The sequence below is a fragment of the Mya arenaria genome, chromosome 17 (assembly GCF_026914265.1).
Source record: "Mya arenaria isolate MELC-2E11 chromosome 17, ASM2691426v1".
Classification (NCBI taxonomy): Eukaryota; Metazoa; Mollusca; class Bivalvia; order Myida; family Myidae; genus Mya; species Mya arenaria.
Genome location: NC_069138.1, coordinates 20771568 through 20795105, shown reverse-complemented (window position 1 = coordinate 20795105; position 23538 = coordinate 20771568). Strand labels below are relative to the sequence as shown.

The 23538-nt window shown below is 34.8% G+C and overlaps 1 protein-coding gene across 4 annotated transcripts in view; it reads right to left on the bottom strand.

The window, feature by feature from the left end:
• LOC128223955 (centrosome-associated protein 350-like) overlaps positions 1-23538 on the bottom strand; it is a 99058-nt gene that overhangs the window by 10983 nt on the left and 64537 nt on the right. For 3 of the 4 annotated variants that reach the window (XM_052933475.1, XM_052933479.1, XM_052933478.1), the window contains 21 exons: positions 22920-23158; positions 21919-21996; positions 21491-21600; positions 17680-18071; positions 11974-12120; positions 11413-11591; positions 10634-10820; positions 9858-10083; positions 9508-9594; positions 8235-8406; positions 7617-7835; positions 7108-7251; positions 6259-6448; positions 5596-5736; positions 5062-5183; positions 4331-4489; positions 3647-3829; positions 2317-2450; positions 1943-2070; positions 1475-1594; positions 625-865 (listed from right to left, as the gene is read on the bottom strand). In XM_052933475.1, coding sequence (XP_052789435.1) covers positions 625-865; positions 1475-1594; positions 1943-2070; positions 2317-2450; positions 3647-3829; positions 4331-4489; positions 5062-5183; positions 5596-5736; positions 6259-6448; positions 7108-7251; positions 7617-7835; positions 8235-8406; positions 9508-9594; positions 9858-10083; positions 10634-10820; positions 11413-11591; positions 11974-12120; positions 17680-18071; positions 21491-21600; positions 21919-21996; positions 22920-23158 — 3598 coding nt within the window. The remainder of the gene's footprint in view (positions 1-624; positions 866-1474; positions 1595-1942; positions 2071-2316; positions 2451-3646; positions 3830-4330; positions 4490-5061; positions 5184-5595; positions 5737-6258; positions 6449-7107; positions 7252-7616; positions 7836-8234; positions 8407-9507; positions 9595-9857; positions 10084-10633; positions 10821-11412; positions 11592-11973; positions 12121-17679; positions 18072-21490; positions 21601-21918; positions 21997-22919; positions 23159-23538) is intronic. The other variant, XM_052933477.1, reaches the window with a different exon arrangement.

The following is a 23538-nucleotide window of genomic DNA, read 5'->3' as shown; positions in this document are numbered from 1 at the left end:
CTATTAAGGGGCAAATAAAAGGGGTCCTCGAGGCCTCAAAAAGAAAAAAAAGAACCCTCCCTTAACATTGGGCTTCCATTATGAATTTGAAACTGGAAGTATGAACTTCCTGTCCATCAATTTTGTAAGTTTTTCACTGAAATGTGGAAGTTTAAGTCTCCCTAATACAATATCTTTTTCCACTATTTTTCAACTAGTATGTTAAAAATCAAGTAATTTGCAACTTTAACTTGCCAAATTCAAAGGCTTATATTATAATAATTCATTTTACTGATTGAAATTGTAACCGTAAAAGAAATATTGACACATTTTGAACTTCCGAGCTTTCGTCTTTGGAAGTTTTCTTCAAAAAGTTTTTTTACTTCCAAGGAATTAATTTGGAAGTTTTAACCCATTTTTAGGGAGTAATATACTTCCAAACTTCCTTTAATGGAAGCCCTGTTAACATCTTTTCAGAAATATATCAATAATTCTAAAAAAAATAATAATAAACAAGATTTTACTTAAAACCCGATTCTTCCAAACCATTTTTCTTCTTCAGATCCCTGCATACAATGGATTTTTAATTAAATGAGCCACCTCTTTTCAGCTGTTAAAGCAAAATATTACGATAGTTTTACACACCTTTTATAATCACTGCTGACAGAATGAATATCGGAACTTTCACTTCCACTCCTGTTATGCTGTTTCAGGTTTGAAGCATCGTTCATCATACGCGAGTGTTTATCCTCCATGCTAGCGGACGGAAGGTCTTCCTTAATGGTCGTGTAGAGGGATTCATCACGTGCCGTTGTGATGTTTTCTGAGACCACGGTGCTGTCCCGATCAACAGTGTGGGAGACAGAAGCAGTCTTTATGGTGGAATCTGAAAATTAGGCATTATGGTCAAATCATGATTTTGAGAAGAAAAAATGACATGGTCACATTAAGCATGCCATTTGTTTCACTTTAAATGATGAAGAAAAAAAAAAGTTATCTTGGTTTTAAGTCTTAATACGAAGCAAAATGCTGCCTTCCGACGTAGCATTTATGACATAATTTATCACGTGGTATACACAAACTGTAGTTTTTCATCCAGATGCAGGTATGTATATATTTTTACTAACTTTCTTGAAAGCACAATCTTAAAACCAGCAGAGACAGAAATTTGATAAGTCAATGCTTACTTGTCCCAAAGATCAAAATTTTTATAGTAACATCAAACTGAAATCCAACTTTCAGTTGTGACACTGCTGTCTGACGCTGTGTGGTCTCTTACAAATATCTTTTCACATACAACCATTATATGGAAAACCAATCTTTATCAATAAATGAAATAAACCCTTTGGCTGAACCATTGTACCGTTTGGTTGAAGGTTTTTCTGTATAATCTTTTGAAACTGCTGCCTGACACTTTGTTGTCTCTTGCAAATATATTATCACAGTAAAATATTACAAGGGGAATAAATAATCAGTACCACAAAACAAAACCCACCTTTTGTTGTGCCATTGTCCCGCTTGGTGGAAGGTTTTTCTGTATCATCTCTCGAGACTGCAGCCACACTTTGGGAAGTCTCTTTCTTGCTCACATATTTCTTCTCTTTGCTATCCCAGACTGGAAAGAAAATATAAAATATGAAATTAATTTTTATAATTACCATGGGCATCTTAAGAACTTATTTCAGCATTCCTTATCTAATTATTCCTTGTGAATACATTCATTCTGTATGTGTATTGTTTGAAAGCAAAGCATATATCCAAACACAGCTGCCACAGTCAAATTGAGACAATTCACTGACGACCTTACTGTCAACAATAAAAACATCCTATAAGCAATATTCATTTTTCCAGAACTCAGTTATACAGTATTTTTATTAAGGACCAACAAAGAATATTCCATGATTCCAAAAGATTGGACGATAAAAGACTGAAAGTTAGACGCAGCCAGGGATTCAGTTTGCACCTTTTAGAGCCCTTTTCTCGAGCTTGAACACCCTGTTCTCCTCGTTGTCCAGCATCTTCTTCCATTTCAACAGGTCCTCCGCATTCTTCCTCCGCTCCATAAGTCTCTGTTGTCTGGCGGTAAGGTTCCTGGAAAATTGAATTTCTTTATTAGGCCACGCCAATATATATTTTTTATAAAAATATTTTTTTTGCCAAAAAAAAAAAGCGTCAATTTGCCAAAATGTTCTTTTTTTGATTACATTTTAGTATAAAAACAGGATACACAGAACAGCCAAACAGTTTTGCTTGTTTTATAAAACCCTTAAAAACCAACCTTAAAATCATATCAAATATTTTCAATAGAACACCACCCTATAAAATCAAACCACTCACTTCTCATCAAGCTGGTATTTTTTCATATCTTTTATCTCGTGCTTGTTTTTACGGGCCGAAGACTTTGGATCCGTGTAAATCTCCGAGTCCGACTTGTAGTCCTTCTTCTTCTCAACATCAGAACCCCCGTCCAGCTGAAATATGAAAAAATTTACATGATACTTTGACTATTTATTCATTTCTTAAAATGTTGAATAAGGCTCTTGTAGCTTTCTCAAAACCTGAACCAGCGTCAAGCTAAAAAGTTGAAGACATCATCTTTTTAAAACTTCTAAGGGCTAGATTTTCTGTACAAGAAACTGGTCAATTTACGGCAATGCTAATTTGATATTTCAATAATGTAAACAAAAATAATTTAGTTTGTGCCACTCATTTTGTGTTTAAGTGGAATTCTTGATTAGATATATATATATGTATATACTACATACTTTTGTGTGCTCATTGAATAGATGATCCAACGGTCATCTTTTTTCAAAATACAAATAAAACAGGCATACTACATCAGTAGTTGAAATTAGCACTTGCTCATACTTGGTTTAATATAGCAGAGCTTGATGAATTTATTTTAAAGGCAAACACTCGAGAAATAATGCGGACTTGTTAATCCAAAATTCTGTACAGGGTCAATTAACACACTAAATTTTCCTTCAGCAACGCAGACAATAGAGTCAGAGAGAACACACATAGTAGGAAGGCAAGACAGAGGATACATGGTTAGCCAATTCTCACATTACAAAAGCAAACTTTTGACCACACATGAAATAGTAAGTTGAGATAAAAAAATATTCAAAACATACAAATTGACCATCATATATGATCAATGATCAGTTTATGCTAAAAAAATCACACTGTCTGCATCAACATTCTGACTTGATATATTATATAGTTTAGAGCAAACGTTTCTGGTAATCAATTAATGAAACAGAGCCCTCACAATTAAACACAAGCTATATGTAGCTTAGAGAAGAGGAAATTTATCAAGCAGGCCAATATTGTCCACAGACAGCAAGACTTCAAGTTTTATTTTAAGATAGGTTAAGATTCAAGCACAATTTAAGCAACACTCACAGAGCTTACTTCAGCCTCAATGTGAACCATGCTAGGCCACCCCAGTCTCCCTTTGCAGATAAGCAAGATAGTGTTTAAGTTAGTGATATTAAGCTAAGTTAAGAGTCAAGCACAATTCAAGCAACACTCACAGAGCTTACTTCAGCCTCGGTGTGCACCTCGCTAGGCCGCCCCAGTCGCCCTTTGCCGATAAGCAAGATAGTGTTTAAGTTAGAGATATTAAGCTAAGTTTAGAGTCAAGCACAAATCAAGCAACACTCACAGAGCTTACTTCAGCCTCGGTGTGCACCTCGCTAGGCCGCCCCAGTCGCCCTTTGCCGATAAGGGGTCCCCGGGCATTACGTGATGCCTGACGTTTGCTAATCTCCTCGTAGAGTTTACGCTGTCTCTCCTTAGCTGCTGCCTTGCTTTCTTCTCTTAGTCGCTTGATTTCTTCTTGTTGTTCCTGGATCGTAAAATATATTTAAGTATTTGTTGCTTACATCATGTAAAAGCATCTAGTGAAAACTGGACAGAAACTATAATCAATATTGGCAATAATAAGAGAGGTGATTTCAATCAATCATGGATTTCAAAATTGAAACTTATGCATGTAGAAGATACGGAAAAGTTCATACAGTATGTCATCTATTTCACTGGTATTAAAATATATATCTTACATCTTTTTACAGTTAGCAATCATCAACTTTTGAAAACCAGAATGTTAGTCTTTAACTGTTAACTGTTAATGCTAAACAGAAATTCAATATTAACATACTGTATGTCCCAGACATTTAATGTGCAAACTGTTTTCCATACACCGTGATGCAAGGGATGACACATTAGCTGCCAGACTATATATCATACTTTTCCTTACTTATTTCCCTACACTTACAGCCCCTTTTTGTAAATATTTACATGAAATAAAACATACATGTAGACATAAATACATATAAATTGTTCATACCTGAAGCTTCAACTTAAGTCCCCGTTGTCTTTTCTTAATCTGAGGGAAAGAGTCGTCCGCCCCTTTGTTTCGTCTTTGTTGCTTCTGCTGCTCTAGCCACTGTAACTCTGCCTTCGTTTTTTCTACCAGGGCACTCTCTCGCAGTTTAAGAAGAGAAGCCTACAAAAATACATGCAAGTCAACATTTATACTTTGATTATTTCCATCGAAAAAACACGTAAACTGTAATAATTAGATTCCTTTCCATTAAAAAAACCTAGAGTTGTAAGTGTCCAACTCTCACTAAAGAGTTTGCAGGTTTGATCCCAACCAGGATGAGAGTGGTCTAGTGGTATAGGTGTCCAACTCTCACTTAAGAGGTTGTGGGTTCAAACCCAACCTGGATGAGAGTGGTTTAGTGGTATAGGTGTCCAACTCTCACTAAAGAGGTTGTGGGTTCAAACCCAACCTGGATGAGAGTGGTCTAGTGGTATAGGTGTCCAACTCTCACTAAAGAGGTTGTGGGTTCAATCCCAACCAAGGTGAGAGAGGTTTAGTGGTATTGTCTAATGGTATAGGTGTCCCCCACTGAAGAGGTACCTCCTCTCACCCAAAGACAGTGTGAGTTTGATCCTGCCAAGGTTCCTTTTTCATAGCCTCCAAAAAAAAAACCACAACTACCTGGTAGTACCAAGGTTTCTACCAAGGAAAACTAGCAAACAAAAGATTTAAATTTATATCTTGCCACATACCTGGTGTTGAGCTCGGACCTCCTCCTCTTTCATAAACTGTTTAACCATCTCCTCTGTGAACTTGTCGAAACCCTCCTCCCCAGCAAACAGCGAATGTAGGTCCTTCAGATGTGTCGAAGAGGCTGAAAGAAGCAACAGACTTGAGGAAATTCTTCCCCGGCAAAGAGCAAGTGTATAGTTTAGTACAATCATTCGGCAGCATTATTCGGCAGCATTATGGGGATGGGGCTGGGCCTGTCTGATTAGGAATAATGTGACATTTCACTTAAATTGGGAATTATAATTTTGCTCAGAAATAAATGAGAACACACAATTTCCATTATTTATTTTGGTTTGGATAAAGAGTTATGAAATAATTAAAATATTTATCTTTAATCAAAACAAAAATTGGGAATTTCATATTTACATTTGGGGAAAAGTAAATAATTCAGCAATGGGAAAGGGGACGTACTTCCTGATATTGGTCGGGAAAAACACTGCATTTGTAAATTTATCACTTACATATTTCATTCTTAGTCTTTAACACAAACTCACCTTCCGAAGTAACGGACTCGTTATCTGAATGTTGATGGTGTGTTTTCACCCTGTTTCTGTGCGACTTGGAAGGCAGTATGATGCTGAAGGACTTCTCCTCTCTCTCATCCTCCGTCATAGTCTCATCTATACTGTAGTCATCTGAAAATACACAAGAATTTCCATACAGAACTGTACTTTCATGTTTATACAAAATACATGTTAAAATACAGTAAACATTGATAACATTTTGAATATTCTTATGCCACCATAGGTAATTGCATGCCACCAATGCAAGTAATTGTAGTACTTTTTTGTAATTGTACATTCCTGTGAAGTTTTATTGATATCTGATTAAATGAGACAGGTACATTTACAGTATGGTACCAAATTCTAGCATTGTAATGGTATGTTTGAAGAATCCCCTCAAAGGATGTGCTGATACAGTGATAATGTCCTTAACCTGTCCTTTAGTCAATTAATGTAAGAATATACTTTGACAAATCTAACAATATTTCATGTGACAACATTAAGAGAGGCAAATCATGTAAGATTCCAATGAAAGAAATTTGAAGACATTTTAAGCTAATTTTTAATATATATAATTAATTTATTTGTATCGACAGAATAGATAAAAAATAGATTCTGATAAGTAAAAATCTCCCAAAACCAAGTTCTGCTGACCTAGACTCTCTGTATCATCATTCTCATTCCCTTCATCTGAGCGCCGTTTGGCAGAGGTTTTGGGCCGGGCCCCCTCTCCCACCCCAGGGACAGCTTTCACAGCCTTTGTGAGGGCTTTCACAGCGGCTGTCTGACTCTCAATCAGTTTTCTTGTCACCTCAGGAATGGATGTAGCACCTTCCTCACGGACCTGAAAATAAAACGCCAATGTGAATGTTACTGAGGGTGGTAATCTCTGGGGGAAAGACACTTTTGAATGACACCTCCGGCCTACAAAAGCAAATTTACCCTTTTGGGGTCCAAATTAGTAAAAAAAGACACCCACCCATATACTTAGAAATTAATTGCCTTCTCCCTGAGGGTTATGCATTTAACTGGAATAGCCCTGATTCAGTCATATATATGGGGAATTTATGCAATAAGCAAAAATAAGCAAAACGATTCTTAAGTAACCAGTAAATCAATGATATTGCAGTATTCTTTCTGTTTTCAGTTATGCATAAATTCTCATGTCAGAAAGGTGATCTGTAATCTGAGCAAGCTACTATTCAAAAAGTGGATGAATTAAAGGGATATTTCAATATATGAACTCTTCATTACATGTAACTCATACATTGCATTGGTTGTGTATTGTTTCATTGGCGTAGGAAGTGGGTGAAGTAACTTTGACTCATATTTTTTTTAACTTGTATTTACTTTGTTTAAGGTATAAATGCAATACAAAGCATTATGCAATAAACTTCTGAACTTCAAAATTAAGTGTTATTTTCTGAGATTTTAAGAATGCATTAAAACAATAACACAAATCAAGCAATTAACAACAAAAGACAAGGTACTCTATACACATACCTTGGCAATTTCATCAGCTGTCTTAAACACTGTTTCAGATGCTCTTTTGCGATAGTCCTCCAGCTGTTTTGTGGATTCATTGGCCTCTGCCTTGGCTTTTAGCTGGATTTCTTTCATCTGTTGATCATGAGCTTGCTGCTTCGCCTGCATAAATGTAAGGATGATCATAGAGATTTTAGATAATTTTTCAGTACGCAAATATCTGATTTTCCATCTGGAATACCCTACCAAAGGATGGATATAATTCTTCAACAAATTTTCAGCAAGTGATAATATGGTTAGTCAATATTGAAAGGCATAATCACAAAATAATTTCAAAAACCATATCTGAAATCACCAAAAAAAGAGTTGAAATAGATCAATTCACCTTCAGCATTTCAGCAGTGTCGCACCATAGCAGAGCAGATGCCTACATTCTATCCACCCAAGTCAACAGTTTTATTTGAGATACAAATGGTCTACATACAAATACCTACCAACTCAATTTTACACAATCTGTAATCAATTACCTTGAGCATTTGAGCTAGTGAAACAGTCTCCTGCTGGGCCATTGCCACTGCCCTTGTCCGATCCACCGACGATAGCTGTTTTATCGACATCTCCATGCTCTCAAGGTCATTAAGGGCATTGTAGAACTTCTGCTCTAGGGAGTTTGGTGAGAGGCGGGGTGCTTGGGCAGGTTCAGAGTCCAAGGGGTTGGGGCGCTCTGCACGGGGTGTGACTTCCTCCTTAAATTTTATAGTATTTTATTAGACACATGGAATCAGAAGCGGCATACGCACACCTATGACAATGTTTGTGTGGGTATTCCCATTTCAGCAAGGGGTGTAACTCAGCGGTTTTAGAGAGGGTTATTTGATTTGGATGTGTATGCATTTTTGAGTTTCTGTGAGATGGCCAAGTTTAAAACTTCTGTACCTCAGGCAGTGACAATGCTACAAAATCTACAATAATTTAACTTCTTTTTAATTTTTCTAGATAGTCAGAAGAACTTTTAAATAAAATATATTTTATCTTTTGGGCAAAGCACTTTTATTTTTAGTTATGAGTTATGACAATGAAATTTAATCAGTTGATAACACATGCTAATTCTTCCTCAACAACAGTACAACAAGTACTTTTATTACCTGAGAAATATCTTCCCCCATGCTAGAATCCATTTCCGGTGACATTCTGTCTGGTTTACGAGACATGGAAGATTTCTGTGGTGCGGATCTCTGACTGGTGACCGCACTTTTCTGACTTGCAACGGGGGCCGATGTTTCCACACTTCTGGCTCTGGATGCTGCTATGTCTTCACTGTAAATTCACCAAATTACCTCCAATTAAAGATCAATGTCACTTGATAATTAAAGTTAACATTAATGAAATATTGTATGATGTGCTTATATGTCTAAATAATATAAGTCTTGCTAAAAGCAGTAAGTGTTGTCTGAAATCTTGTTAGGAATACTGTTGATCATACATGTTTCCTTGAAACTTCCTGAGCAATACAGACTTGAAAGTTCCTGAGCAATACAGACTTGAAAGTTCCTGAGCAATACAGACTTGAAAGTTCCTGAGCAATACAGACTTGAAAGTTCCTGAGCAATACAGACTTGAAAGTTCCTGAGCAATACAGACTTGAAAGTTCCTGAGCAATACAGACTTGAAAGTTAACAAAGTTCAGAACAAACGGGCCAATATTTCATTAAGTATTAAAATTTTAAATATGCATTAACATTAATATAACAATGGAGTTTTCATGTAAATTATTCCTTGTAATGTTTCAGACATGCAAAGAACAAATGTTTAAATTAGAGTAAACGTTGTACAGGTCTTTGTTTTATTTCTCAAAAGTTTGCATTTTTCTGTTTCATACAAAAAAATCGGCAAAAGGAATATTTAAGTCTTTGACAAGTCTCAGAGGTTCTAACAGCTGGCCCCAATTTCTCGAAACTTCTAAAGCTTCATAGGCTTAAGTAGCTTTTTTTTCAATTAGACATAACACAAACTTAAGTGTGATTTTGGTAAATAAAATATGGTTTATTGTGATAACCTAAACAGTAATTCATATTTAAAGTCAAGTCACTCTTACTGAAGTTGATATTTTACGAATTAAAGACAAAGTAAAATAGTGAGATTAATTAGCTTAATCCTGTTATAAGGGACTTAAGAGGTTTTGAGAAACTAAGGCCAGGTAAATAGCTGGAGGTCTGTTTGAGTATGAGGGATTCATGGTGGAAACAAGGCTAAGGGGCTTAGACCCTTTTTGATTTTTTTTCCAAAGTGATTTATATTCATTTCAAGGTTTTTCCTACTGCTTTTTGATGCAGTCCAAAATGAAATGTTCTCATTGCAGAACTTTAAAAACATTACAGGGAAGACTTTCTCCAGGATAAAAGGGACATAAAATGTTACCTTTCGAAAGTTTGTGTATATGACTCCTCCCCAAGGGTGTCTTCATCGTCCTCTGACCTGTCCTCATACCTCGCTGTACCTCGGGACCTGAAACATTTAATCAGAAATCTGAAATTTTAAATCTAGGACCTTAATTTTTGGATTATACAAGTATTGGATGAGTGATGAATATTTCAAAGAATCTTTGATTTTTACTTTAAATCTTGTGTTTCTCAAAATCATTAAGACAATACTCAGATATTATGCACCTAATCTGTATCAGAAATCAAAGCTGTGAAGAATACATTAGTTAAAGTCTATTAAAATGAAATATTCATATTGTCTTTGAGCATTTTTCTGCATGAACCTACTTTGATTTCAGCCCAGGACTTTGACTGCGTAGGGACTCTGACACTGTTTGCCCCATTCCATCAGCAGGCGACCTACTTCTGATCGCAGGACCCCTGGAAGCCCGGACTGATGGTATAGGCTTGCTACTGGTCGGGGCTTGGGTTGCGGGCTTGGTTTCAGGCTCTGAGTTGGGGATGGGGGATTTCCGTCTTGTAGTTGACATGGGCTCTCTCCCTGGCCTCACCACTGACGGAAGAAGGAAATATTTTGTTATTTGGTTTTCCCTATTATTTGTTACCATTTCATCAATTTGCCATTAAAGTATAGAATAAAGGTATTTTTTCACATGATAATTTCAACTATATACTATCAGCAGGGATGCCAACACAAATTTGTTAAAAAAGAGGAACCAGTATGAAATTAAGAGTATCCAGGTCACACTATTTACTAAAGATAAATTTTTGTATAGATCAGATAAAAGGCAACAATTTTAATTTTAAAGTTCTGTGGCCAAAAAAGAGGAAATCAGCTTAAAAGAGGAAAATTGGCATCACTTTATCAGATATGTAGTATTCATACAAAATCCATACTATTTTATAGAGGGTCTACCTCTGGAAAGTTTCTTAAAATGAAGCTTAAATATGTACATCTAAATTCGGAAATAACAGTTGTTATAGATTAAAAAAATTACATTCATAGTTCAATCTTAAGCTTTGAATGCCATATTTTAGATATATCAAACATTTCACATTCTTTACTTCAAGCAGCTTTAACAAACTATAAAAGCCACACTTACTTCTTTCCTGATGTCGGCGAGAATATATACTGAACACATTGTAGTCGTCGGGTGTGGTTTCATCCCAGGAGTTAGCTACCCTGGGAGCTGGGTGCTGGGAGGGGCGGGGGATGGAGGGGGGCTGGCTGCTTGAGGGGTCAGGCCGGGATGAGGAGTGGTAGTCCGTCTTACGTAGCCCTGTACCAATCTGAAACAGAAAATGAACCTGCAGTTTGTAATTCAGTGGAAACAGGAGCCCCACAATTGGATGATAATGCCCATCAGTTTGTTTCAGGCATCACAGGGGCATAATTTTACAATTATTTAGCCAAAATTATCAGACCTGCCTGCACAGGGGTGTTTTGTCAAAGTGAATACGTTGAACATTTGTTTCAAGGAAATATCTTTAACAGTGTTCAAGTTAGGGGCAACATTAAAGTTTAAGCATGAAGGTGATTATAACACGGCAGATGACTAATAAGGTACAACACAAAGGCTAGGATTCTTTTAGAAATAGACCGCAAAAAACTAGCACAGGAAGGGAAGAAGTTCAAAGATGTGTCTATATTTATGTACAATATTTATCTATTTATAACTCAAAATATAATTTCAACAAATTATTAAAACCAGAGTTATGGGCCCATCTACACAAGTGCATATTCTTTGAATATCTTAAACATTTTTAGGTTATGACCAAGGTTTAAAATTTGGGATAACAACCAACGATGACACCAAGGCTATGACAATAACTCAACTTTTTAATTAAAAAGAATCAGACAAGCTGACAACTTATTTCTTACCTTCCCTCCCATTAAATCCTCATTATCAGACTCATCAGTGAGAGTAATCTCACTGAATGTGGAAGTTTCCGTGATTGTTGTATCTTCAAAATCGGTGTTCATATTAGATCCTGTTTTCGTTTGTCGAGGGGCCACAACTGGAACCGTGGGTTCAGCTGTGTGAAGTGGTACCTGATTTCCTACAAAATAAAAAGAAAAATATTGCATTGGCGTTAAAAAAGGTTTCTGTTCTGTGCAGGGGTATTTTTTTTGTAAATTATTTTTACAGATTTAAACGAAAGTATGCGATATACAAAACAGAAACTTGTTGGATATTAACATTAGAGCACATTTTTGCCTGTCATGGGGCTGCAACTGAAAGTGGTTGATATAAGCACAAGCCCACAAACCTGACGCAAGCAAGGGCTTGTAAAAAAAATCTGAATTTTGATGTTATTGCATCAATAGAAGGAACAAACTTATTGAAATTCATGTAATAAATCTTGCACAATATCAGTTCCAAATAAATAAAATCTCTTCAACATTTATTTATAATACATTAAAGCTCGTTAGACATTATACCTGGAAGATTTGAATTAAACACGGAGTAGTTGCCGTTTGCCCCGGTTAGTTGCTCATATCGAGACATAAACTCCTGTTCCCGGGGGGCTGGTTTGTTCGATGGTTCCGAATCGTTCCATCGTACTGAGGGTTTTGAAGTAGCACCAGCTGAAAATATACAAAAAAAAATTACAACAAAATTGTGGATTTTTATTATTTATTTGCCTCACAATACATTAAGACCTCATTGGTAATCTTTATTTTGTGCTCAAAAGAAGCATTGCAATGAAGGGTTTTAGCTAGACAGTTATGAAAGGTGCAGCATGTCTAGCCTCCTGCCTTCTTAGAATGTTTAAAATAATCAAATTGTTTGTTTTTTTACTAAAACTTTTACTATGACTGTAATTTTATACAAACAAATTTGAAATATTCGGCAGTTGAACTTAATATTACTTTTAGAACTTAGTCATAATTCCTAACATTGTCTGTCAAATTCGTAATATTCAAGTTCTCCATAACCTGATACAATGTGCCCTTTTCCCCTATAGCACCCTGCCCTTTTTACCAGGCTAAAAGTGTCCCTACAATGGTAAAATGTTTATTTAAGGAAAACAATGTCGGACTGAAGGATAATTGGCTTGCTTATTTTCTGATTATGTATGACCAGTTTTATTTTTTTTATTATAGAATAATTCTTGTCAATTCAAAATTATCTGCTATTAGGAATACAAGAAACGCTGCAATGCGACGAAACCAGGTTTTCAATGATTGACAGAAAAACTTCAGCCAGTGTCTGTTTTTATATTTTTAACAACAGTGACCTTGACCCTCGGGACCCCAAACACAATCCCATAAAATGTCCCCATAAACTCTTCCTTTGTACCAAGTTTAGTCAAAATATGTGGACCCTGACTAAAGTTATTCAGATTCAACTGTTTTTCTATTTTTAGTAACAGTGACCTTGACCTTGACCCTAGGGACCCCAAACGCAATCCCATGAAAGGTATCCATAAAATCTTCCTATAGACCAAGTTTGGTTGAGATATGTGGACCCTAACTAAAGTTATTCAGTTTTAACCGTTTTTCTATTTTTAGTAACAGGGACCTTGCCTTTAACGACACTAAGTCTTTAAATAATAAAGATTATTTTTTTTTAGTTTTTCATTTTTTTTTTTTTCAAACTGACTATAAAATCAGTAGGGTCGGCTCCTTAATTCCGTAGGTAGGGTCGGGTAACCCGAACCAAATTTATTTTTTGTTTAGACCCTTTGACAAATAGACAATACCTCAATTTACTTAAGAACTTCAAAAAAATATACACGCTTAAAATGGCACAAAGTCTGTAAGATAATTGATATGTTGATCAATTTCAATAAAAAAACACCTTCATGATCATGTTTTCGAAAAAAAAAAAAGATTTGATTTGGAGAATTTGCATTGGAATGATGTTCTATTTGTTTTGTTTAACAGAAGTATTTTTATGTCAAAATCAAAAGATTAAAATGGATAAATCCTGCCATCTAGTGCAAACATGGAGCTCTTGTAAAATACTTCAAAACAAAATTCACAAACTGTTGGCCTACATACCAGAGGGTAATTTTGTGGCTTATAAAAGAGTAAATGTGCAAGTCTAACACTTTACGTAATACATTTGTGTGAACATTTCCACTTCCAAATTAAATCTTGCGTGATTGCAAGACAAACATTTCAGACAAATACGCCTTGCAAAAATCTATTTCTTTTAGTGCAGATCTCTTTCAGATAACAAACATTTTTTGGAAACCAAATTTTAAGCTCATGAAAGCATAAGTTAAGAATAGCTTTGCAATTAGGTTGGGTTATTTGATTTATGTAATAGATTTTTTATAATTATCTTTTCAAACCATGGAAGGACGTTTTGGAGTTAAGGATAATATCAGAACATGTCATCAGTATAAACGTATAAACCTTCACTTTCTATTGATAAAATACACTGATTTTTAAAATGCCAATTAACCAGGTCCATAAATTTCTGCGATTTCAATGCCTATTCTCTTGATAAGTACATTTATTGTATATCGTCCTTACAGACACGTGTCAATTGCAGCACATTAATTTTAATATGTAAAAACACTTATTCTACTCTGCACTGCAATTGTAGGGTTAGCTTAAAAGAGTTTCATACTTAGTTTTTCACAAAAGTATTGAAGAAGGCTCATGCACCCTGTACTTTTTGGAAGCACCCTTCTGCCCTCATTGCAACCAGCATGGACACTCTTCCGTCAAATTTGTCTTTTGGTACCACCAAACTTTTATTCTTGGCACTTAACACCTAACATAACTTCAATAAAACACAATCCATATCATTTTAGGACAAATTCATTATGTTCAGGTTCACCACAGCCTTAAAAAATGAGATTTGTTCACCCTTATCACCCTGTCCCTTTTCTGCAGCACCCTGTCTTAATTAAAGTGACACTCTTATTCAAAATCAATACATACACATGTATATAACAAACATAAATTTTGACTGATAAACCTTTAACTACTTAATAAATAATGAATTTATGGAAAATAGTAACTACTGATAACAAGATTGTAACCTTGAATTTAATAGCAGAAAGCGCAAAAAAATTAAATGATTGGTGAATGCTTATAAAGATTTACTGTGGTCTACTATAGTCTCATAAGGTAGATATACCATGTTTTATGCTCATTTCTTTCAAATTAAACTTGATATCCTTCATAAGAACTATTGTTTTTGACATTTATTCATCCTTTTTCGAATATTAAAACAATATTATTAATTGTGTTAAATCTTATTTGGGAGGAAGAGTGCATCTTTAATGTTAACTAAAACCTAGTTAATTCTTAACTGTTGTATGGTGTACTAGTATCATGTTTGGATACAAACTCCAGGGATTTCTTTGAGAAAGAAATTGGAGTGCCTGTGACTAAATTTTCAAGCCAGGGACTCATATTTTGACCTTACTTTTCATCCCGGGGACCCCCACAATAACCTTTCATTAAGTGGAAACCATTTAATACTGGAACACCATATAATTACCAGGCAACCCGAATTCAAGCATTTTGAGTCACTGCACCCACAGCTAAAAAAATGCTTGCGATTTATATTTATTAGATTTGCAAGTGAGCACATATCCTCGAGTCTATAGATCACAGCTGAAAGGACATTTTCGGCATTGAAAATTGAAACTGATGGCTCATATAAAACCAGACCTAAATTTTAATTCTAAATTAATTGCAGGCAGTATTTAAATTAGGAAATTAATCCATTCAAACATTAGGCAAAAGACCACCTCATGTTATTTATACCATCAATAGATCTTTAGGAACCATTCAAAATATTCAAATGACCATGCATTTGCCAAAAAAAACAACCCATCTGGGACAGATAGACTTGGAAATTCTTAAGTTTATCTTTTAGATTAAGGGAAAATTGTGTATGGCTCCCATAAAATATTACGATAAAAAATGCAAATGTCTAAATGGGCGTAATATCTATATATAGGTTTACGATGTAAAGATGCACAAAAGAAACATTAATTTGAATGCATTATTGTGTTTAACTCATTTGAATTTGATGATCAAAACATAAAACCACATAATTTGTGCAGTGTTCTCTTAAAAGAACAAGCTGCCGGCTAAAATAGATTTTTCAAATGGCAATTAAGGCAGCCATTAATTTTAAGTATAATGAGTAGTAGCTTGTTGGTTACTTTACTATCTGAGATAATTCAACCAAAACTTATTGAGCACCCTGTTTGTATATATACAGATAAAAGAATACTAGTGAAATATTGGTGTGTTTTACAGGGAAATTTGTGACCCCTTAGTTATTTATTGAAAACCCCATTTATTAGGCAAATAGTTTATACCTGTATACAAAGTTTTGATTTTTAAAAATATGATTTGAGGGTACTAGCTCATGTTTCGGACCAAAAATTAATTTTCCTGGTAATGCATACAAAACACCGATTTCATCATTATTTAACTCTGTAGATATTGAAATTGCAGAAAAAATACAATCATGGTATAAAAAAAGTAGTATGGCTGTAGTTGGGTGTGAACCTACACCAGTTGAGTCAAGAAAAAATTAGAAAACCCACCGCTTCACCACTAGGCCTTATACAAAAGTGATGGCTATTTTGACATTTAAACAATACATTAGTAACATCATGGGATAATGTCAATCAACCAATCATGCATCAACAAAGCCATACATAATGCTAATTATATTGGTTATGATCAACGTTAATGAAACTTGTGGTCTTCAAAGACAATATTTGAGCAATTATCAACATTTGCTGAAGGGTTCCAGCTTTTAGTATCTTAGTTTAAACAAACCTAATGATTTGCCGCAATTTAATTTGTCATAAAAAAAGTGCATCTTACAAAAACATTCATGAGCGAGTCCCTTTAATTTGAAAACATTTCTGTTTCAATGTTAAATTCAAGGCCTTTTCCTCTTTTTATCAAGTAAAATTTAGTCTTAACCGATTTTATATTCACATTATAATCAATTCAAAAAACGAAATATTCAACAGAAACCATTATTTTCTTTCACGAAAAATAATGGTTTATATTCAAATAACGTCACCAAGTTATTCCCTAGCACGGATTTTACTGTCCGCCTCCAAACTTTTATAAATGTTTACAGCTTCATGCCTAAGTAAGAGTTACCGTTTATTAAGCAAACATGATCTGAATATTTTATTACTTCGTGTTTGCCGAAACACTCAAAAATTGTATAAATGTAACTCAACTTGACCTCTTTCAACTTGAGAATTTCAAAATGTAGCCTAATTTGATCATTTGTAATTCTCATGTGGAAATTGATGTGCCACCTTTTTATAATTATTCTACTTATCTTAAAAGTAAGGTAGTTCTCTTTATATGTATTTAATTGCCTGATTAAGGAATTTCAAATGCTTTTAACACAATTATTTAACTTACTAACCAATTTATTGTTGTGAATTTGAGGTTTTTCATTCTAATCCAATTGTAAACATAAAACGTAACTCGGCCAAGTATTGTGAAATATCTTTTTTTTTCAACATTGATAAGATTGTTTTTATTTTTCAACATTGATTGGTTTTATTTATTTATGCAATCTTAATAGTGCGTACTCAGTCTACAAGGAGGTCTTTATCTTTGACACCCTTGCTCATTTTATAGTGTTATTATGCCAATTTCTCAACATACGGCCTTCGCTGGATGAACTCTGATTTGAAAAAAACCTGTAGAAAAAAAACAACTGCCAAAGTTCCATGTAAGTCATTTACTACACCTGCCAAAGTTTCATTCATTAAGTCATTTTCTGTAATTTGTAAACAATGGGAAATAATTCATTTTAAGGGATGTGTGTGACCTGGCTGCTGAAGGGCTGATCAATACCATTTTGGCGATGAATTCTTGGGGCTCAAAGGGGTTGAAGCACCCTGACACTAAAGCCAAAAAGGCTTTAAGAAGCTCTTAAGAGGGCTTTCCTAACTTTAAATTTTGTATAAACTGGAGTGTTCATTCTAACAACCAATAAAGTTATAACCAAAAGTAGCAAGATAAGCTTTGAAATTTGGCAGGGGGGGTTGGGGGATGGGTGGGTGGGCGTGGTTGGTGGGGATGGGTTTCCCTGGAGCCATTAGATCCGCAGAAATCCACAAACATATCATATCTGTGATTTCTTAAAAACCTCAGGTTTTGACAGCAAAATATTTCAGAACTTACTTTCAGTATTACTGTTAGTTTGAGCCTGTATTTTTCTCGCCTCTTCCTTTAACCGATTCTGAAGCGTAGCTGCCGTATCCTTTATTGCTTGAATTCGATCCGCCCGACTCCGAGGTAATCCATCGTTTAATCGATTAGCATCACTTAAATAATTATCACCATTCACACCGTTATATCCACTAGCCAAGGAATTCGGTTCTTGGTTTAACTTTTCCTGAAGAGCCTGAGTAAATTTCGAAGTCACATTTCCAACATCGAACGAAAAATCACCGATAGTCCGAACATTCATTTGGTTGGGTTTTTCCACATTTTTTTGCCGAGTCGGCTTTAAAATGTCTCTGTTATTCGCTGCAGATCTTGTATTTCCTGACCCGTCAATATCCATCTTCGATCTGTAATGCAAATTAGGATTCATATTATACAATTCATTGATATAAAAAGAAAGTTAGGCAAATCTTTTATTTCACTGTTAAATACTCCTATCTTTTGATAATAGGTAAAAGGCTTGTAGTTTTTGAAAAGAAAATATAAATACCTTATTATTATAATGAGACATGGAAGTCTAAAAAAATAAGCAATTAATGTTTTAATATATCTATTTCTATTTCCAAGAGGAAAAACTTTAAATAAAACATTCCATAAAAACTATCGGCTAAAATTTCACAAAGGACATACAGTTGTTTACTATAAACATAATCCAATCCATATTACAAAAACATTTATAATAAATCATGCAAATTTTGATGAGTCTCATAAAATAAGATATGATAGCGGCCTTGGTTAAATGTCTAGAAAGTTAAATGGATAGTCGATATAAATCACTTATGTGTCTTGCAGGCTCAACCTTGAATCTTGTTCAGTCTTATTGTATGTTAACAAGACTGTTTTTCAGCTTTTAAAACCAAACAGATAGTCATGATAATACAGCGATATGATAAATTATACTACAAGTTTTGGTTCAGTAAACTTAAATATTTGTACTATTGGTAAAGAGACATCTAATGAACAAAATACCTATGAAATATGTTCCCACTTAAAGGGACTGCTTCCTGATTTCTTATTCAGATTTTTAAAAAAAAAATTGTGTGTAAACAAAATGGTTCTAACAATGATTAGTGGTCAACATTTTCTTTTGTCCAATGAGAAAGTTATCAGCAGTAACCCATTACTTATTTAAATCAAGTGAAGCGATAGATACAAATAGTGGCTGGCCCATTTAGAAGGTAGTTTACACAATAAAATTTAGACCACTCTACAGAAGATGGGGGGAAGCATTCTGCAAACCACTTTACAGAAGATAGGGGGGGGAAGCATTTTGCAAATATATAATGTTCAGGTTGATAGAGTATATCTTGATCTAAATTGGAAATAATGTTTTGCAGACTATGCTTAAAAAATACCGCAATAATTCACAGTTTAATCAAATATCTGTTACAATAAGTACCAGTCACAACAGGTAATTGCTTAATAGCAAAAAATTTGCAACATGGTGTGAATTATTTCCGTTACATTTTTATAAAGCTGAAAATGTTATAATAGTTTTACCAAACAAACAGCAAGAAATTAAAAACTAATTTCCACATCGCACAGACTTGGCCAACTTCATTAAAAAAAGTTTTGATTATCGATGTTCAATTCAAATTCAATTATCAGCAAAAAATACACGAAAATAATCGGTTTACATTTATAAAATTTGATTCTTATTGAAAATCTTTTAAGAAATCAAAATGTTTTCTAACAAAACATAAACATCTGTCTTTACCTGTCATAAAACATACAAAATATTTCTTCTTAAAAGTGCAAATGTTTATAGCTTTGACAGGTTTAAGTCAGCCCTTCAACTGACATAAAATCCAAACTTTATAGCGAGTATACAGTTGAGTCAGAGCAATAATATGGATTGTACTAGTACCCGTGGTCGGTCAAGTCATTCATTTATTATCATTTTGTCTTAAAGATGCACTCTTACTCCCAAATAAGATGTACCACAGTAAATACAATTGTTTTAATTTAACGAAAAGGATGAATAAATATTGAAAATGGTTCTATAAAGGATACTTGTTAAATTTAAAAGAAAGGTGCAGAAAACCTTACGAGTCGATCATTGATCTCCATAAATCTTTTAAGACGCGCCTACCATTAAATATTTGTGCGTTTTCAGCTATTAAATACACTGTTACAATCTTGTTATCAGTTGATATTTTCCATAAATGCATAATTAAGAAAGTATTTAAAGGTTCATCACTCAAAATTTAAGTTTGTTATATTGATCATAAATTATTTCTTAATACCAGTGTCATTTTAATTTAACTGTTGTTTGATAATACTTTTATCATGTAAAGGAAACCGGAGAGTTGCATGGAATTGTACCGAGCCTCTCAGATTTTCAAGGGCATAACATGACAGTTACTTAGATGGTCATTAAGCCGAACAACTGGGTTTTCTCTGGGTTTCCCCACAACGAAAGACCACACTCTCGGGCAACATCAAGGCAATGAGAGTAACCTAGCATAAGTTCATATACCTCCAACATAAGATTCATAGCTTTACTAACTTAAGTTTAAACTATTTATTTTTAAGAAAAAAGAGAGTGTTTTTTTCATTACTGAAATACCATTTTTACAATACATTACAATGAAGAACTATTTTCAAACAAACTGAATTCAGTATTTATATTCAAAATTTCACTCATGCAAAACTATATTATGTATGCATTGTGTTAATCTGGTAGCATGTATTCATGCTAATACCATGGGCATTTCTTTTAGTAAAGACTCAAGGTTTACAGTTTTTGAATTACAATGATTATGTCCAAAAAAACACACAACAACAGCACCAGCAGCAGCAGCAGCGACAACAACAAAAACAACAACAAACAATCTGAAAATAAAACCTCCCATAGAACCAAATACCTGAGGAATGATTACAAAGAGCTGACAACCTGAATTTTGCATAGGGCAGCAGTCAACAGTTTTGACAAGGTCAATGTATTAAGATGATCATAGACTAAACAGGTTCAAGTATGTTCAAGTGGCTAACAGATACTTCATAGTGTGTGTGTGTAAGGTGTCATATGTCTCCTACGCAGTTTTATGACACAGATGATGGATATATACATGTACGATTGTTTACTTTAGATCTATCAAACCCTCATGCTCGAGGAAGTTACAAAAAGTTCAATAATATCTTATGGGATGTCTGTTTATTTGACACTGCCTGGATGAAACTTCTTTCGCCTAGATATGCATATCAATTTAACTCATTAATTCTCCAACTAAAATAAAGTTATACTGTATAGTCCTGAATCAGGTAAGCGCACTCCCTTCTCAACAAAGCATCTCAGATCAATGCCCTTTGTTGGCAATGAGGACTTTGGTTCTTTGTGGGTGGTGAAATTATAGAATATCGACAAATATGTCAAATCATTATATTACCATCTGGGCGTTGCCTGAGAGTATGTGCGTCATTATCCATCCCCTATTTCGGGGTGAGACACATGTCCGGTTGGTGCAGCAGTTAGTGCACTGGCTTCTCACCTAAGTGACCTGGGTTTGATTCCCAGCCATGGCATATTGACTTTGGTTTGTGGTCACCAAGTTGGACAAGTGGGTTTTCTCTGGGTACTGCTGTTTCCCCCACAACACAAGACCACCCATCTTGCCAACAACAGTGAATAATATAAGTTACAATAACTTGTTTCACACTCGTTGTAAAAATAAATAAGATTAAGCTAAACTCAGGTTTTCAAACAATCAACAACAAAAAAAGCTTCTCAAATTGGACATATCTCAGGGTCCAAACATACACATACCTCCTGGGGGTGGCGTTGGGTGTGTCATTGTCCGACCCATCTCCGGTCAATGTGGAGCTGCTATCACTGATGTCCATTTCATCATTGTCCAGGTGGTTTTCCACACTCAACTAGAAAAAGATAACTCATTGCATTTAATTCAAGAACCAAACTCTAACTTCAGTTGTTAGCTGAAACATTCTCAGGTAATAATTGTACCTGATCATATATTTATAATATCACACAATCATGAAGAGTTGAAAATTAGGTAACATTCATTGAAATTATACTTATAAGCCCTGGCATCAACTTACTGAACAAGCCCTGCTAAATTCAGAATTCAAGCAAGCCCAAAAGACATTTTACCATTGCAGGAATTGCGGGCTTTTGTTAATTTCTATCACTGAGGTTAGATAGGCTGGGTATTGTTTTAATGATCTAAAACCTACCAGAGCACGGGCATGTTCAGACAGCTTGTTCCTGGGTACCTCTCCAACTAGTCCAGCAGCATGCATGGCTTCCAGTACCTGCAACAGGAGGAAAGGGTTTTGATGTGAAGTGCTCCATCTAATGTTCTCCCGTGCTTGTTTATGCCACCCCTTTATAGGTGCCCCTATCAAACACATTACCAATTCTTTCTTCTCCTGTGCCCTATCAAACACATTACCAATTCTTTCTTCTCCTGTGCCCTATCAAACACATTACCAATTCTTTCTTCTCCTGTGCCCTATCAAACACATTACCAATTCTTTCTTCTCCTGTGCCCTATCAAACACATTACCAATTCTTTCTTCTCCTGTGCCACAGAGGTAGCTGACGCTTGTTACTGTTTAAGGTAATCCATCCATCATTAGTAAATGTTTATTTGAGATTATTAAGACCTACCTGCACCTATTGGCTGCATTATGGCTTCATCCCGCCTTGACGCCATCACAAATTGTGTTTAAATGCCATAACTGATATGAGATAGAAGTGACAGCGGCCGGGATTTGAACCCAAAAACTTCCTCATCCGAAGCAAAAGCTCTACCATCTCAATTAATACAAAAAATTGCTACTTGTTAAGTGTCAAAATGTTAAGTTTTATTTTTTTTCAAAGTTTTCACGGAAGCTCTTTTTTTTTACATGTATATATACATTAATTTATTTAAGAAACAAATTAACAAAATTGCTGTATAATCATAGAATATTTCTGTTTTATTACATCCCTTAAATAAATCATACAATAATAGATGCATCATTATGGTGTTATTCAAAATGTCATCCATGCAAAAACAATATAGTAGTTAATCAAAATAAATCAAACACAGAAATATTCTTTATGTTTATATGTAAATTGCACAAACATTTCTTTGCATCCTAATGATGGATGGCTTTAATTAATATAACACTCCTCATTCCTGAGTATTTTGTACAAACATCTCCCATGTTTAAGTCATGATTTATTTTACCTGTTTCTGCCGAGCTCTTTCCTTCTTTCCCTGCGCTGCAGAGTGTGAGGACGCGTGTTTCTGCTTGTTATACAGCTCCTCAAGGTGTTTTCTCCTCGCTTCTTCCTCTTCCTTCCTGCGATGTTCTTCCTCTTTCTGCTGGCGAACCCGATCCGCTTTTTGACGCTGCATGTATTTTCGTATCTGTTCGGCGTCATAGTGTCGCTGCTTTGCACTAGACTGTTGTTGTTTTTCTGTTTCTGTAAAAGACAAAATACATTACAATTGTTCTTGTCAGGAAAAATATATATACTGCAATCAAACTCGCCTGGCTTGAAATCCTTGTTGGCTCGATGAAAGGACCGATTTCCCTTAAACTGAATGTAGACATGATACTCCGACCCCCCACCCACCCAATATATGTCAAAATGTCAAATGTAACAATATCATCTCTGAAAATGATGGTCTAATTCCAATTCATGGATCAAAACTTTTACAAAATCGTAAATGAGATATGGCTTAAATAATTGCAAAATCTTGCATCCATAAGTTTCTCTTAAAGCCTTACAGACATTTTTAGAACCATTAAAGGACATAATTTAATTATCATCTAAAGGTGTAATCCTTTTAAAGATTGCCT